The sequence below is a fragment of the Lygodium microphyllum genome, chromosome 2 (genome assembly GCF_053477565.2).
Source record: "Lygodium microphyllum isolate KBCC chromosome 2, Lygodium_microphyllum_v1.1.10, whole genome shotgun sequence".
Lineage (NCBI taxonomy): Eukaryota > Viridiplantae > Streptophyta > Polypodiopsida > Schizaeales > Lygodiaceae > Lygodium > Lygodium microphyllum.
In genome coordinates, this window is record NC_141136.1 from 19,942,568 (window position 1) to 19,961,370 (window position 18,803).

At 36.4% G+C, this 18,803-nt stretch overlaps 1 protein-coding gene across 1 annotated transcript; it reads right to left on the reverse strand.

Annotated features, from left to right (window-relative positions):
• Positions 1–12,880: 12,880 nt before the first annotated feature.
• On the reverse strand, positions 12,881–15,444 carry LOC148039535 (glucan endo-1,3-beta-glucosidase 11-like). The gene is made up of 2 exons (XM_087691696.1): positions 15,018–15,444; positions 12,881–14,112 (listed from the first exon to the last, which is right to left on the reverse strand). The coding sequence occupies exons 1-2, from the start codon at positions 15,085–15,087 to the stop codon at positions 12,992–12,994; spliced, it is 1,191 nt and encodes a 396-aa protein (XP_087547822.1). The 5' UTR covers positions 15,088–15,444; the 3' UTR covers positions 12,881–12,991.
• Between the last annotated feature and the right edge of the window lie 3,359 nt (positions 15,445–18,803).

An 18,803-nucleotide genomic window follows, 5' to 3' on the forward strand; every position in this document is an offset into this window, starting at 1 on the left:
GATAGCACACATGATTTTATTTCTGCAAAGTTAGTGAAATAATTGAATTTACAAACTGTTTTTACACATTATCGTATTAAAGCTGCATTCTTAAGCACGAGATATAATGGAACACAAGAGGTGCATAATTTAGAAATTAAAATTGGTGAATATACTGAACATAAAAATTTAGAAATTAAAATTGGTAAATATACTGAACGTAAAAATTTTCTAGTTGTACATTTGCAGTCTAGTGATATTATTTTAGGTATGCCTTGACGTCATCAGTATAATCCTGACATAGATTATTTTACGCATTCAATTAAAATTTATTTTCAAGGAAAACAAATCAGATTGCATGATATACACGCTGCTAATAATTTTTCGTTGCTTACTCATACTCAAGCTAAACGTGCATTACGTAAAAATAGCAAATCTTATTTAATATGGATGAATGAACTTCAAGCTAAAGAAAAACAAATGTATCCTAGGCATAAACAATTTTTTGCTCAATTTAAAGATTATTTTGCTGATGATTTACCACCTGAACTACCACCTTCATGACCTGAAGATCACAAAATAGATTTAATTCCTGGTACACAACCACCATGTCAAGCACCATATAGGCATAATCAAATTGAACAGAAAGAAATTCAAAATCAAATAGAAGAATTGCTAAACAAAGGATTAATTAGACCTAGTAGTTCTCCATTTGACACACATGTTTTATTAGTGAAGAAGAAAAATAATACTTATCGCATGTGCATTGATTATCGTGCCCTAAATAAAATTATTGTTAAGAATAGATATCCAATTACTAGGGTAGATGATCTTATGGATAAACTACAAGGATCTGTCATATTCAGTAAGATAAATCTTAAATCTGGTTATCATCAAGTAAGATTGGATAAATCTGATATATTCAAAACTACATTTGAAACACAATTTAGATATTATGAATTTTTAGTAATGCCTTTTGGTCTAACTAATGCACCTGCTACATTTAGTCGCATGATGAATCGCATATTTCTGAAATATCAACATTGTGTCATAGTATTCTTTGATGATATATTGGTATTCAGTAAAAATGAGAATGAGCATTATGAACATCTGTCTTTAGTTTTCAAGTTGTTAAAAGATAATCAGTTGTATGCTAATCCAAAAAAGAGTGAATTTTTTCAAACAGAAATTGAATATCTATGATATATTGTTTCATCACAAGGTATTAAAGTCGACCCTAAAAAGATAGAAGCAATTTTAAATTGGTCCATATCCAAAAATGTACATAAATTACGTTCTTTTCTAGGTCTTTCTAGTTTTTACAGAAAGTTTGTGCAAAATTTCTCATTACTTGCATTACCTTTGATTAAACTTTTAAAGAATGATATTGTATATAACTGGACTGATAATCAACAAAAATCTTTTGATTTATTGAAACATGCTTTAACCCATACTCCTGTATTACAACTACTTAATTTCAATAGACCATTCTTTTTAGTAGTTACTTATGCTAGTGGATCTGGAATAGGAGCCGTATTTATGCAAGATAATCATTCCATAGCCTACTCTAGCTGTAAACTCAAACCATCCGAACTTAAATACTCTACCTATGATAAAGAATTGCTAGCTGTAGTACAAGCCTTACGTCAATGGAAACATTACTTAATGGGTTCTGAATTTATGATTAAAACTGACCAACAAAGCATTAAACATCTCCTTAGTCAACCCCAAATATCTGACCAACATATTAAATGAAAAACTTTCATTTAGAATTTTCATCCCCTTATACAATATCAACCAAGAAAAGAGAATGTTATAGCCGACGCTTTAAGTAGAAGACCGACAATTCATAATATTTCTGTGATATCATTTGATTCCCTTATCTCTATGAAATATACTTATCATTAGGATATTACTTTTCAAGCTGATTGGAATAAATTAGTTGCAAATAATTGGATTCCTATTGATTCACTTTCTTACAATAATGGATTCATGTTTTATGAAAAGAGATTATGTGTGACAGTTCCATTTAGATCATTTATTTTGTATGAGATTCATTGTTCTCCATATCAAGGTCATAGAGATATTATATCTACTTTGCGTACATTGACTGAAGATTTTTATTGGCCACATATGGACACTGATGTATCTAACTTTATTTTTGAATGTTTAGTTTGTCATCAACTTAAAAGACACCATGGTAAACAATATGATTTACTAATGCCATTATCTATTCCATCACAACCATGGAAACAAATATCAATGGACTTTATTACTAGTTTACCTAGCACTAAAGCTAACCATGATATGATTTGGACTGTTGTAGACAGGTTTAGCAAACAAGTATATTTCATTCCATGCAAGAAAACTTTAACTACATCTCAAGCAGCTCAATTGTTTTTTGAAACTATGTTTACTAATCATGGTTTACCAAAAGTTATTATTTCTGATCGTAATTCTAGATTCTATAATAATTTTTGGATTACTTTGTTTGCTAACTTAGAAACAAAGATTGATTTTTCATCTGCATTTCATCCTGAAACAAATGGTCAAACAGAAGCTATTAACAGTACTATCTTAGATCTTTTACGTGCTTACACTATTTCAAAACCACACATGGGATACACATCTACATTTACTTCAGTTTACATATAACAATACACCACATACAGCTACAAAGAAAGCACCATTTGAAGTTATTTATGGATATAGATTACCTACACATGTTGCATCATTATCAAACAAAATTCAAACTACTGATGATATTGCTAACATGCATGTCACTATTTTTGATAAAGTTAAAGATATGATTACCAAAGCCCAACAATCATATACAAAACAAGCAAATAAGAAAAGATAGGCCATGAATTTTAAAGTTGATTATGTTTGGTTACGAATAGAAAAACGTAGATTACAAAGTGTAGATAAACACCCGGTTGTGAAATTAGCACCTAGATTCTATGGACCATTCAAGACCATACACAAAATCAATGACAATGCATTTAAACTAGACCTACCACAACATTGGAAAATCCACAACACCTTCCATATCAGTTTATTACGACCCTTTAGAGGCCAATTACCTGTACACCCTGTCTATGAAAACCCACCTTTGTTAGATAATGAGACTGAAATCCTTCAGCCTGAAACTATTATAGATACTAACTTTATGACCACTAGAACTGGCCATAGATATTCTAGATATTTGGTCAAGTTTAAAAATCATCCTGTTGAAGAGGCCCAATGGATGCACACTAGAGACTTAAATGCTTTCCCCACTCTATTAGCTCCACATTGAGCTAATAGCAATTGAGGACAATTGCTATCCCACCCCGGGGGTATGATGCCAGGAGGCATATTACACGGTGGATTCCGTGCCACGGTGGATTCCGTGAGGTTTTACGGTGGATTCTATAAACTTTTATTACCGGGGCTCATACACAAAGTGGATTCTTTGTGCGAGAAGTCGATGGGGACGCCTATCCTTTTCGGGCGTTTTGTTAATTTAGTGTGTACATGGGTGATTCCATAGCGGGTGATTCCACAAAATACATATTTAAATTAATAAACGTTTATGAGTTTAGAATGCGCACTCGTGATAAATTAAGGTTAGGATTGATTTCTAACCAATTTATTTATGTAGCTGAAGACTACTAGGTATTCACTTTTATCGATTTAATTGTATTATTTTACTAACGATTGTGAATGCTTCAGTTGATGTGTAGAGATAGCAGTGATGGTAGTGGAAAGCATTGGAGGATAGCGTGTATTCAAATTATCGTCAATATTTTGATGGGCGTATATCTTAGGCATGGCGCCTATATTTTGTCGCGCTTATTTATCAAGGAGCCTGATATTTATTTATTATTTTTGTATGCGCATGGACGCACGATTTAGATATTTGTATTTGGACATTGTATTTGGGTACGCCTGACTTCTTGGGCACCCATTAGCTTTATTTCTATTTGGCACAAAAGCAAACTCAAAAGCCAAAAGCGTGCTATTTTGTAATTTGGGCTATTATTTGAGCTTGAAGATGATTAATACATAAAATAAATGCTTTGTGGAGCGCTCACACAAGGCATGGGGAGAGATTGCACCTAATTGGTCTCTTGTTCATGTCGTGCAAGCTTTCTACATTGTTTTGTGTGCAAAAAGTAGAGTTCTTTTGTTCTTGGGGACCTTCTAACGCTCACTACACGCGCTTATGGCATCCGATCTGTGCACCATTATTACACGTAACTATGAAGATATGATCAACCAAACTCGAAAGGCCTTGAGTTCTCAGTTTGAAATGACAGACTTGGGCTTGCTGCACTATTGTTTGGGAATTGAAGTTTGACAAGAGCTAGGAAAGATCTTCACCTCTCAAAAGAAGTATGCATGGGAGATCTTGAAGGCATTTGGCATGACTAAGTGCGAGGAGATAGCTAAACCTATGGAGGTGAATGCAAAGTTATCCGTTGAGGATACATCAGCACTAGCAGACATTGGGAGGTACAGAAGGATAGTCTCGGCAGTCTAATCTACTTGTGTAATACCAGACCAGATATCAGTTTTGCTGTTGGTGTTTTGAGCAGGTTCTCAAACAAACCTCATGAGAGTCATTGGAAGGCTAGGATGCAGGTGCTCAGATACTTGAAGGAAACTCTTGAGATGGTATCACATACAATTTCGAAACTTCTCTTGTGGGGAATTGTGGCTCAGATTGGACAGGAGACAGTGATTCCACGAAGTGAGTTTCTGATTATTGTTTCTCTTTGGATTCAAGAATTTTCTATTGGATTAGTAAGAAACAACCAACAGTGGCATTGTCTTCTACCGAAGCACAGTACAAGAGGTAGCTTGTTTTGTTGCATGTGAAGCAGTATGGTTGAAAATGATTCTATAGCATATGGGAGTGCAGGATGAAGAACCAATTGTGATGAGATGTGACAATCAGAGTTGCATCGCCATTGCCAAAAATCTAGTGTTTCATACACACACCAAACATATAGAGATCCAGTATCACTATGTGCGTGATTTGATGGGGGATGGGATAGTGGAACTAGTCTAGTGTCCAACAAAGAAGAATGGATCAAATATCTTCACCAAAGCACTTACGAAGGATTTGCTTCAAGTTCATCTTCAAAGACTCGGCATTGGACCAAGGAGATAGTTCACCTATGGGTCGACATTGAGGGGGAGTGTTAGATGTGCTCAATATCCCACCCTCATAAGGTGCCACCAATGATCCATGGTGCTCAAAATTGTAAGGTCCCCATTATGAGGAGTTCTTCTTGGAGTGCTTCATAAAAACCCTGAAAGGCTTTGTGTGACAACAAGCTTGGCCAAAAGGTAGTATGACTGAAGGTTGGTTGGTGTCTGATACGTTAGTGCATATTTCACAGTAGCTACCAACGACGGATTCAGACAATAGTATGCTATGGTTGCTAAAGGACTATGATAGACTGACCAAAGATGTGATGCTTAAAAATGGGGTAGAAAAAAGGATGGATGCTGCAATGGAGGAGAAAGTGAATCATTTTTGTATGTTGCACTATGCCTCCATGGAGACGTGGCTCGCTAGGTACGAGTAAGCCATGAAAGATCAGAAAAAAGTGCAATCCGAATTTCGACGTAGTAGGCACTATTGACCGTTCGATATCCTGAGGGCATGGAGGAGATGCCGCGGTTTATGTCTATGCAATGGTTACATGGAGTTTTGATCGTAACCTCTCACGAAGGAATGGAGGTCTCTATTGAGGAGTGGGAATTCTCGAGGGAATGTAGTCCGAAGGTGACCACATGTTTTATAAGCTGTTGTATCTAGATTTTATATATGATAACTAATTAATCATTTCAATGTACAGTACAAAATATACAGTGTGATGTGGTCACGTGGACAACATTTCCACGTGAAGCGTATTGACAAAATGCACTCCACAACGGATTGTGGTATCATGGCAAAGTTTGAGTAAGAGGGCCGACAACTAGCCATAGATCCAAACATCGTTACAGATGAGATGGAGTATTTTGAAAACTTGCAAAGTATTATCATAGTGGATTACCGTAGCTTCTTCATGCTCCTATTCGATATGCAATGGTTCAAAGTGGTACTAGAAGAAGCCGTGCAAGTTGTCGGCAAGATCCATCTGGATTTCTCAAAATAGATTCCGAAAAAAGATGGATGGATTTGTGCGACACGTTTGTCTTGCTAACCCATTGTGAACAGGTGCATGAACTCATGTTTTTTAAAATTTTATTACGACATGGTATATGTCACAAATGTTAAATCTCTTGTATGTGATTTTGAACATATAATTTTTAATCCAAACCCCCTACAACCTCAATGGTGATATGCTGTGCCTTCAGCTCTCCAAAGTGCGAGTATATGATGAAAGCAATGTTCCCAATGTAGATGAGGACAACATGTATATAGAGGGGTTGATATTGCAAAAGGTATGGAGGTCACCCAAAGCTTGGAAAATTTTATTACAACATGGTATATGTCACAAATGTTAAATCTCTTGTATGTGATTTTGAATATGTAATTTTCAATCCAAACCCTCGACAACCTCAATAGTGATATGTTGTGCATTCAACTCCCCAAAGTGCGAGAGTATATGATGAAAGAAATGTTCCCAGCATAGACGAGGACAATATACAAATTGAGGGGTTGATATTGCAAAAGGAATGAAGGTCGCCCAAAGCTTGAAGCATGTACAGGAGGCAGAATCAGATAACAATGATGGAAAGACAAGAGACCAAGAATTCTTTGAGAACGAGGTGGACTCGTTCTTTTATGGTAACCTTTCTATCGACCTTCCAGTATATAAGTTGTGTTAAGAGATTGAGATAGGACCATAGGCTACGTCATACTTATAGCATCCACCTACTTAATTCCTTGATTAATCGCTTGTAAAGGTACTCTAAAATATACTTTTTAAGTAATATTATTTTTTTCAGAGTTATATTACCATGCTTTGCTTGAATCTTTATATTGATTATGCTAACATCAATTTTTATCTGTGCAAGTGACCTTTGTGGATATTTGAACAGCACGATGAGTCAAGGGATGAGCGATGAGAAATTGTAAGAGATCTTCACACGTCTCCAAATCAGATGGCTTGATTTAGAGATATGGCAAACCAAGAGCTGACTCGAACACCATGAAGCCATTTTATTAAATCTACTTCGATATGCTCTGATGCTTCGATTTCTAGTAGATGAGGTCGTCGCTCCAGACTTGGGCTGAGAACAGAGGGAGTGGTTCTAGGGGATGCTGCGAAGATGTGGATGCGGTGAGCCCGCGGTCGGCTCGAGATATAGGTACTACTCCTCGCTCTCCTGCAAGTTTAAGAGAGGGTGGCTCAGGTGGTTCTTGTGGAGGTAGCGACGCAATGTCTCCGTCTCATCGTTCTGCTGGAGTTGTGTCACCTGTAGGATTTGTCACACCTATGGAAACGTCTACTCTAATCACTCTAACTTTTGCTCAACCGTCCACAAGTGGCATCCCCATGGGTGCTACTCCTAGAGATACTACCCCTATGGGTACACCACATGTATACGGGTCTCCTGGATATGCCCAGGAGTGTAGTCGCGTGTAGAAAATGATACATCTTAGACATATTCCAGAGGGGTATAGATACCTTGTAGATGATAGAATAGGATCCATCATCATAAATGATGAGGGGAGGGTAATGGCTTATCTAAGATAGTTGTGTCAACAAGTTTTTCGACAGGTCTTAGATTATTGGAAGAACATACCGGAGGGAAGCAAGCTTGAGGAAGTTACTATATGTATATCCTCTACATCACGTGCGTTCAAGGCCTATTTATAAATATCCTTATCTGTGAATTTTAGTTGAATAAAACATAACCCTTTTCTATTCAATTTGTAAATATCCCCTTTATATTACACCCTTGTGTATGTAAAAAATATATAAAAATAGTATTTTAAAAATAACTTATTTTGAACCCACGTGATGTACACATATATTCATGAGTAAATTACGAGAGGAAAGGAAAAACTATATAATAGTATCCTTGTATGAGTTTCTAGTACCCACTGCGGTAGATAGGTTTTCCACACACTGAATTATGGAGTGCATGCGTGTGTACATGTCACATAGACGATCGGACGCATACAAGACGCTTAAGAGGGGACTCAAAGCCCGAGTGACTAGACACAGATGACTGACGCTGACTCAGGAGAAAGCTACAAATTCTCCAAGACCTTGAAAATAACAACACGAGACGAGAGCACAACTGGAGGCAAAAGTGGTCCATCATCTTGGGAGTGGTGGCCACAAGACTTATTTGGAGAACTTTGTAAGTTTTTCTTCTATTCTTCTCGCTTATTTTTTTGTAATATCGCTTGTATCGATAATCGTGTTTCTAACAGTTGTATTTTATTTTCTTTGCAACACTCCATTATAAACTACGATCCCACTAGCCTAGAGGCTCGATATGCAGAGAGGCATGGTCTCACTACATTGATCGATAGATTGTACACATCCAGTAGCCTAATAAGTCACTACATTGATCAATAGATTGTATACACCCAATGGCCTAGTAAGTCACTCATCTTTCTTATCTGTAGTTACTATTTTTAATTAAAATGCATTATTGTATGGTGAACTGATATATAGTTTCTTTTTTTGCAAAGTCCGTTTGATGCTCCTTTGCGTCAGGACAAGCTTTCGAATGGCGAGGATCTATAGCTTGCACTTGGATTGTGGAGCGCACATCCTCTTCTTTTTTGTCCTATGATTTATATAAATATTTTCTATGCACTATATGTTATTATCATCCTTTGTATCTTGCCAAGATTCCATGAGTACTTTCACTAAGTGATCTTGTATTTATTTTATATATCAATCTTGTGAATTCAAATACACTTTGCCTTCATTTTGATGACCATTGTACACTTTATATATAATCTATTTGTAAAATGTAAACATAGCATGTAGTGCTATATGCTGCCCTGCTACAAAATAAAAATAAAAATTCTTTGTAACCGATGTCACACGGAGTTCGTGCGAGAATCCATGAAAAGTTACTCGTCACAGGGACGCTTTGAGATGACAGAATAACTCAACAAAATATAATTTATTTAGAAAAAATTTGAATGAGAAAAATAATTTTTTTAATTTAAAAAAATATAGGCAAAATACAAGTTCATAGATTTCGAACTGAGAGAGAAGAAGAAAGTGAGATATCATGATTTGTGGAAAGATCTTCAAGAAATGTGAGAAGCATCAAGCTCGACTCAAGCCAATCTTCATAGCAACTCCCGATTATGGAAACTTTGATGTAGGCGAGGGGCTTAAAGCTTGTCCTCAAGCCTTCTCATCAAAATTTGATAACGGTCTTTGAAAAATGCAAGAGATACGAGATCAACCTCTAGCCTCTCTTTCTTGATTTGATGATGGCTCTCCTCTCTTTGTTCTCCCTTTTATAGTTTTTTTCCACTCCCTTTCAGTCATAAAAGCTTAAGACATTTAGCTTTAAAACTTATGCTTTTTTACTGCTTTTCACTATTTTCATTTTTTATGTCAAGTGTCTATCTGTAACTTGTTTGGATCATAACTTCATCATATGAACTCCGAATATAGTCATCCAGATACTCAAAACAATCGAAATATATATGGTCGACAAGCCAACATGGACAAAATTACGAAAATTCATAAAAAATAAAGAAAAATATATATTTTTTTAAATCACATTATTTATCTCCATCTTTTGTCTTGAACGACTTATTCCCTTCAAAATAAGTCACTGTATATGTTTAAATCCATCTAAAGTGAAAATTAAGTCATCTAAACATGATACTAAAGATTTCAAACTATTATAGTAAACCAATCTTGCTTCCTTTGTGTACTTTAAAGTTCACACAAACTTGAGCTTCTGAGATCCAAAATAGACATGTTCATGTACCAATCTTCCTTGGCCTATTGTTCTTGTAGTTGCATACATGTTTTCTTTTTCTTCAAGAAATACTCGTTGACGATGTAAAACTTACGACCTTTTCCTTTGATCCTTGAGTCTTCAAAACAAAAACCTTCATATGAACCTGTTTTTCCATACAATGTGCCCTATCAAGAATATGCTTTAGAAAAAAATTTCGTATTCAAACATTCATGCGATTTGTAAATTAAAATCAATGCGATGCAATCAAACAAACTATACTTCCACACAAAAAAATATGAATACATTGAAAAAATTGTGCCTAGTCTAACTACATATGCTCGTGCGTCATGCAAATGCAAACAAAGAGACAATGAAAAATATATTTCTAATGAAGATAACTAATGTGTTCAAATTCTTGGCAAAAAACTCCGCCCTTAAATTTGCAGTGGTGGACGCACAACATCACGTCGTCGTTGCTAGGTCATCGCAAATTTACTACACACATCGCTATTGGTGTCACAATTTGCATCGTAGACCGTCACTATTAACGTCACTATTTGTGTCATTATTGGTGTCACTAATAAGGATGCAGATAGCGATCTTAATAACGACGATTCTATGAAGACACTAATAGCGACGTATTTAGCGATAATAGAGATAAAAAAAATTGTGAACATTTTTATCACTTTAAATGTCAATATGAGATCTGTATCCAATGAATAAAACTGAAATACTTTTAAAAAATCTCACTTATATTTGATTGAAAAAGAGTCCTAAACAAAATTAACATCACAAATCAATACAATTAATTATAAACAATCATATTTCATATTTTTAAAGTGAAAAAAATACACCTTACTACTTGAATTCTTTTACTACAACCACCTCCTCCTCATCTGAGACTCAATATTTTTAAGAGCCTTTTGTCGATTTTGAATGCCTAAAATAGTTGACTTTTGTTGATAAGATTTGATGCGTTTCTCCAACAATTGAATCCTCTATTGACAACTCTGTAGCTTCTACAACAACTCGTTATGTTTTGATAAAAGATGGTTCTCCAATCCGAGGACATCCTTTTTTGCAATCAAGTTAAGTGTATAACCTAGAAACCCATTATAACCATCACCAATGAACCTCAACAATAAAAAATTATTATAAAAAAATAAATTATTATTTTTGCTAGAATCTTTGAGATATAGCCTACCATCTACCCAAAGATCAAGATTCTTATTTCCTTCAAACTTGAGTATATATTTCATAAACTTTGTAATAGTAATGGTTTTTGTTATCTTTCTTATTAGTTCATACTCACTATCCAACTCAATATGAAGATAATAGAGAAGTTTTTTACTAAAGCTACAAATATCATTGGATAACTGATCCATAGTTAAATATATGATTAGAAGATTGGATTGAAAAACTATACCAATTAAAAGCAAAAACAACAAAAACACTAGTAAGGATATGGAAAAAAAGAGAGTAAAAATGAAAAAAAATAAACCAAACAAAATTCAAATTAAATATTAATTTTCACTTTAATAAGGATGAGTAAAATCTTCATTAAAACAATCTTTGTCACCTTTATGGTGACCTAAATTTCTAGGTTTGATGTGACCACGAGAATATCACAACAATGACTTATTAACAATTTTTAATATATTTACTTAGCAAAATATAAAATTTTTAAAACTTTATAAAATAATTTTATTTTTTTAAATATTCTCTCTAAAATCACCTATAAAGTATTTTCAAAGCCTCAAAACTCCCCTAATGCTTTTTAACAAGAAGCTAAGTGTCATGGCTTAATACCTCTTGCATCCAAACATTATTATACCTCTTTTTTATATGTAGATGAATATTAAATCATGCATTATTTTTTTTTTAAAGAGTGAACAAGAATAAGAGTGAACATGGTAATTACTCACTCTCTTTACAAAAGTTGAATATTTATATAAATATATAATCCATGCATATGAAGCAAAGATACTATACCTCTTACTCCTTTAGAGGAAAAAGGCCACAAGCATTCCAAATAGTGGCAATCTTCCTCTTCTCCCTAAATGATTTGATATATATACACAAGGATTCCTCCACTTGTTTCATCTTAAGCTCACAATGCCTTATGACAAACAAGAAATCCATCTCCATAGCTTTGGCAATAAAAGCCCACATTGCTACATCCCATGTTGCCTATCCTCTTGAAATACATTTGAAAACTCATCTTACCATGATAACAATGATTTGCTATGGTATTCTTGTGAGTTAAACTACTTTGTGAAAATAAAAAAGTTGTGACCCAAACATACAATTATGGACACTAGATCATGTCCAATGTTGGGGCATCCTCATCCTCAAAAAGCAACTAGCATTATCATACAAATGACAATGAGTTTGTAAAAAAGATAACCGACTTTGTGTATAAGAATTTGGATGCCCAAAAAGTTACAAAAAACTTAAAAGCATTATGAGATTGTAAGCTCTCCCTAAGGGCATGTATTCTCCTTCTATTTAAGAGAGATTAGCAACAAAAAGAGCTTGTGGTGTGGCAACAAAAATTGTGAGACTTCAATATAGCTTCACTTCAAATGTGGGCATGTGAAACTCAATGCCTTGTGTTCAAATGTATGTGCATTGCTTGTATTTTAGAAATCTTCGCCACAAAGAACGTAGCAAGAGCCTATCTAGAACATGTGGTTGGGTTGCTTACAACTATAAATCATGCAACATAGTTGAAGGCTTTGCCAAATTTGGCAAAGATAATGCTCGCAAGGAACAATATAGAATGACACCGAAGGGGATGTATGCAACCATAGACAACTATGGTCATAGTAGATATTGAAGGAGGTATCATGCATAGATGGAACCACAATACATATAAATGATAATAGTCAATGGCATCATGTGCAATGGATTGAGTGTAGTTGAGTTATACGGGTGTGAGTGTGGGTTCAAACCCTACGTCGTGCATCCCCCAAGGTAGAGTAAATTATCTATTTACTTCCATAAATAGATCACAACATGAAGTGTGTTATTTATGCTACACCACGAAATGAAAGGTTGGGTGTACAAGTGCCTTTCCAAGTGATGGACCACACAAGAGCATAAAGCATATGGACCACTAGAACGCATTTGCACCGGTAAGAATGGAGAGCATACAATAATAAAAATACAAGGAGGCCGCTAGGAGAGCCACTGTGAACGAGGAAGTTTTGAAATCCGGAGCTGCCCAAGAGGATTTGAGATCAAAATTGAACTGGTAGACCTTAGTGCCGTCTGCATAGAAGAGACCGTAATTGCGTTCAGAAGTGGGGCCGGGCTTCATGTCCTCATTAAAAAGAGCAAAGAGGTAGACCTCAAGCGGAGTGTCTGGTCGGAGAGGGGTTCCCTTCTTGGACGTGACATGCTCTACCAGGTTTGCATGGTATGCTTGAGCGTTGGCTATGCTGGCCCCTGCCTCATCCTCATCTCCAGCAGATGGCCAACCAGTCTCTGACACTAACAGCGTAATGTTGTCGTACCCAAGCGCGGAGATGGCCGAATAGACAGAGTCCATCTGGGCATCAAACATATTGTAGTAGTGTAATCCTGTCTTCAGGTCGACGACACCCACGTTGGTCTCGAAAAGGACATAGTCTAAAGATATGTTTTTAGGGTCATTCTTGTAAGCGAAAAAAGGGTAGATATTGACGAGAAAGGGTGCACCAGTCTCAGACAGGAACTCTAAGACTGGTTTGATGTATGTATTAGCAAGGGCTGGGTCGAAAGCGCCATTCGACGGGGGGAACGATGTGGATATGGTGGAGAAGGCATGGGCGGTCGATACAAAGATCTGATGGTGCAGATTGAAGCTCTCGAGGGCCGAATAGACGTTCTTCATGGACGGGAGGACTTGGGACATGAGGCTCGTGTCGGTTCCGCTGAAGATCTCGTTGCCCACGACGATGCCGGTGATGTGGGTGGCCGGAAGGTATGACACAACGTTGTTCTGCACCCACGAGGTGGCGACAGCGGGGTTGGTGAGGGAAAGCAAATCCTCGTTGTAGGTGCCCACTATGAAGGAAACGCCCGTGTTGCCGAACGCTCGCAAAACTAGTGGGTCTGCATCATACAGCTTGGATTTCGTGACAGATATTGATTGCAGCAGCATCACTACTTCCGCAGGTGCAGGCAAATTGTCTGCAATCTTGCCATAGTTTACTCCTATCGTTGAAACTCCTGCTCCCCTTTGAAACCCCCACCCTGTATATACATCACTTATAACAGTAGTACATTAATAGCTTGAACGATGTATAACAGTTAGAGTCTAGACCACGCTACCATCAGAATTAGTTTAAATTACGCAGATAAATTATACGCGCCATGGAAGTAGCCTAATAGTTACTGTCTTTTGCTCCTATTTATGCTGGCGGCTATGTTACATTATCTGTCCCAATATACATATCTCCAAGAAACAGAACAAGGTGACGGATCAACTAATGCCTCGTAGGCTGTTGCGCACCCTTTGATGTACCACATCTCCTTACTCTTATCCGACAAAGAAGAGCATCCATCAGACAAATTACACATCATGCCGGCTAGTCCATTACCATTCAAAACCAAACTAATTCATAACTTAGAGATAATCGAGAGTAATGAATCCTTCCAAGCTCAAACTTAAGAAATCAAATGTATGAGGAGGCCTTCAAACGACAAGGAACCTTGTGTGGGCTCTCACTTGAGATTGGTGTGCGAGCAGTATTGCCACCATGTCCCCTGGGATGTCCTGTTTCTAAGCTTCAACTTGTAGCGCTCGTGAATGGGGGGACCACTGTCTAGCTTATGTACCAAATCAGACTAGTTCTAAGCTTCAACCTGCAGAAGCAATGAATAGGGGGCCACTGTCTAACTTATTCTGGATCAGACTAGTTCTTTGTAGCAGAAAATGCAAAGAACTGACTTCTGAGGATAAGATCTAGATCCTACTAAAGAATAACGCCACGCAATATGCAACCAATGAAATTTTCTAAGAGTTTATCAATGCTATCTATACAATGCCTAGAGCCCCATGACTCTTAGTTCCAACATATATCAAGCCCTTGATGGCTAATTATAAGGCTCTTCTAAACAACAGACGTTGAGACATGCAATGAGTAGTTGTGTGTTACCTGTAACGAGCAGCACAGATATGTACAGCATGACACTGTCTTGAAACTGGTCATGCTTCCACATCACCATCTAAGTCGTGATCGTTTCGCGCAGCTTCTATACACACACCAAAGCTCGTGTGCGTTCAATGAAATCCCGGACAACTCTCATTCAGTTTCCGAGGACGAAGAGAGCTACCGAAATAACTCGGCTCGCCATATATAAATGTCGATGGGAAAGAGAGATCGATCAGGACCCAAAGATGAAATAGATGAGGGACGTTCTCAAAAGAGTACAAGAAAGAGAGTGGAATCCACGCCCACATATCACCAAGGAAAGTTGAAAGAAGCTTCTGTGCAGCGAGCGACTTCGTTCGGCGAGAGAGTGTGTATTGGTGTGTGGGCATGTGAGCGCGCGCGTGTGTGTGAGCGTGATGGGAAGTTGAAAGAGAGGAGAGAGACGGGCGGCGCCGCCCCGTATAAACGGGGCGCGGACGGCCCAAGAGCGCGTTCAGATTCGGGGTCAATCATCAATCGATCAATCAATATTCAACTATTAACCTTGAGTAACGCCCTCAAATCGCATCCGTGTGAGCCATATATTTTTCCATAATATTTTAAGAGTATCTTCCATTACGACAAGTCTTACTCCTTTTTTTAGGTCTGTCTTTGAATCATGCACGTATAATAGATCACCCCAATCGTATCGAAAACGATTTAAAGTTGAGAATCTCATGCAATTTGGATGTAATCGAATGCTTTATTTTGTTAAACCAATGTTTTTCGTGGAAATACATAATGCAACCCACCACATGATGGTACATACCGATCTTAAGGAGTCTAGACTCCCATGCTCTCCCATGTTTGGTCCCCCCCCCCCCCCCTTTTTGTATAAAACCTTTTGCTCTTCACTAATATAATCTGATGCCCCCCATTTGGGAAAAAAAAACCATAACTTAATCTCCTTTTCTCATTTTTGTGATCGAGTGGCTATCCTAGTGGTAAGCCACTTGTTATATTAACCCCCTAACTCAAGTCCACATCTCCCCATTTATATTCAAATACTAAATAACCACCAAATGTAGGAATTGAACTCAAGACCATCTAATCGACATGCTTTCAACTTAACCAACAAAGCTACATCCATTTGGTCTCTCTCTCTCTCTCTCTCTCAAACTTGCACACTTAGGCAGCCCACAAGGGGGCATAGTTTTCTAGGCAAGAACCATACCAATGCCACCAAGTGAAGAGAAGATTGCACACTTAAGTAGCCACAATGGGGCATAGTTTTTGGGCAAGAACCATATCAATGCCACCAAGAGAATGGAAAGGTTTCCTTCTTCCAAGTTTCACAAAGTAATACTTGAAGCCACAACCTTGGAGTTGAGAGGCTTAAGTTCAACCACTAGACCAACTATGTTTGGACTCTCTCTCTCTCTCTCTCTCTCTCTCTCTCTCTCTCTCTCTCTATATATATATATATATATATATATATATATATATATATATATATATATAATGACATCCAAAGCTTTTGGGACAATATTGCCCTCCTTTGAGACTCATAATAACTTAATCAACTCTCTACCAAGGGCTTTTGAGCACATTGAAATGGATTGTGAAATTGACTTCTCTATTATTGTGTAAAAATTGTGGAGATGGCAATGTCAGATGAGAGAAGGAATGAGAGAGATATGATATGAAGTGAGAACATGTGCTATTTGAGACATAACTATGAGACTGTCATATAAGGAATAATTCAATACACAGATCACCATAAAATTTTATCATGCCATTATATACCCATCACCATAATTTCTCCCTTAGTTTATGTGAAGTTCTATTGATTAAGAAATTCTCGAAATCACAAACTATGACAATCTCATGAGTTGTTACAAGGCGAGCACCACCTACCTACCTAAGTGTGGTTGGGATAGAGGACTATCAACCCCTAAGTAGTTGTGTATCTAACTAGGTGTGGCCTATTGCAGGGAGGGGGAACCACCAAGGTGCAATTAAGGAAAGGAGATGGCAAAAACTAAGCACGCATTTAAGTAGGATAACAAGCTCCTTGCACATGGGAAATGAAAAAACATTAGTCTTTGGTATAACTTGAGACTTGAAGGCTTAATTCCTTTTCTCAATTGCAAATTTTTGGCTCACAAAAATTGAGATATTTGATTGTGTCGTTAACCTTTACAAAAATGAGATTTTAACTTCCAACTACATCAGGATAAGTTTCTTTCATATTTACATTAGCCCAAAGTGGGTAAAACACCTTCTAAAAGTTTCTATAATATAATGCAAAAACAAAATGATCTCATTCACATTAACTTTTTGCATCGTTTTTGTTAATGTAAGCCAAAAAGAAAAATTATCTCATGCACATTTCCAAGGGCCAAGACACAATAAAAATTTGCCAAGAAGCTACAATAATCTTAATCTAGATTGGATTTTTCTTTTTAAAGATACCCCACTTATTTGCTCTTTTGACCTTCCTTTTTTGGCCACTAATAAGTAGAACTAAGCCTCCCTTGAAGACAAAAAAGAAAGGAAAGGTATGAAATACATTATCCATGCCATAAGGCACCACTTGGCACCCAATACTTTTAACCTTTAATTTTCCTTTTCTTGTTTTACTTTTGGAGTCTAGACCAAAGGAACCTATTGTTATTCCAACCATACATATTGGCTGGTTGTTTCTTACCACAAAATAACTTCCTTCAAGCTATTATATTCACTTTTACTAAAGTACTTTATTAATATTGGTATATGTTCATGAATGATCATATTTAGAGGTTTCTTTCATAAAAGATAATAAAATAAGTAGCTTATTATCAACAAAAGAGAGAGTCCTTTGGGTGTGTTCATGTATCATTTACACACACACAAGACAGAGTCCTTTAGGTGTGCTTATGCATCATTTATGCATACACATACACACACATGCATATGCACACATATGCATGCACTTTCACACACACACACACACACACACATGCATGCATGCATGAAAGTTAAGAATTACAAAGTGACATCATTTCATGCTGCATCAATAATGTTTGAACCCATGACTTTGGCTTATCAACTCATTCATGTTTACCAATTATTGCTCAAATTTGCTAATTATTCATCATAGAAGAGAGATTTCAAAGCATTAAGGTCTCAGAATCACTAATATATTTGTATTAACTAATAGAATTCCCTACAAATCCATTGTTAGGAGTTGACTCCAACCTCATCAGATTTGGGTCATTCTCCTAGATAGACAATTATATAAAATTTGTTTCTAAGCTTTGCAAATGGAGGGATATCTTGACAATCACAATTTGCAAGGATATAGAATCCTGCTAGGTACGAGCTTAAACTCTTCGTATATATATGTTATGGGTATGTTTCTTGTATCAATTATAATCTAATTCACTATTTTGTAAACAATAATGTAACGAAGTTATGCAATTTCGCTTTGCATAGTTCTATTTTACTATTGTTTTTGAATCCTTTAATTATCATTATTAGTGCACTTTTCTTGTTGCTTTCCTTCACTGTATGATAGATACTAATTGAGAATAAAATAAGAAGTGTACAAATAGAATGAGAAAAGAAAACTCGAAAAACCTTGCACTACACAAGCTGGGTATTCCCCCATGCATGTATTTATAATATTAGAATAAGCTTTTGTGTCCAAAATACATTGAAAGTATCATTTTTGTGTTTCTTGCTTTTCTTCACTTTACACGACTTACTTTTGTGTACATCAAAATACACTTTATTCTAATAGATTTATAAAAATATTTTTTTCTTCTC

Coding starts and splice junctions, on each gene's coding strand:
- LOC148039535 (XM_087691696.1), bottom strand. CDS start 15,087: ATGGTGATGTGGAAGCATGACCAGTTTCAAGACAGTGTCATGCTGTAC. Junction 14,113..15,017: donor ATCTGTGCTGCTCGTTACAG/GTAACACACAAC, acceptor ATGTATATACAG/GGTGGGGGTTTCAAAGGGGA.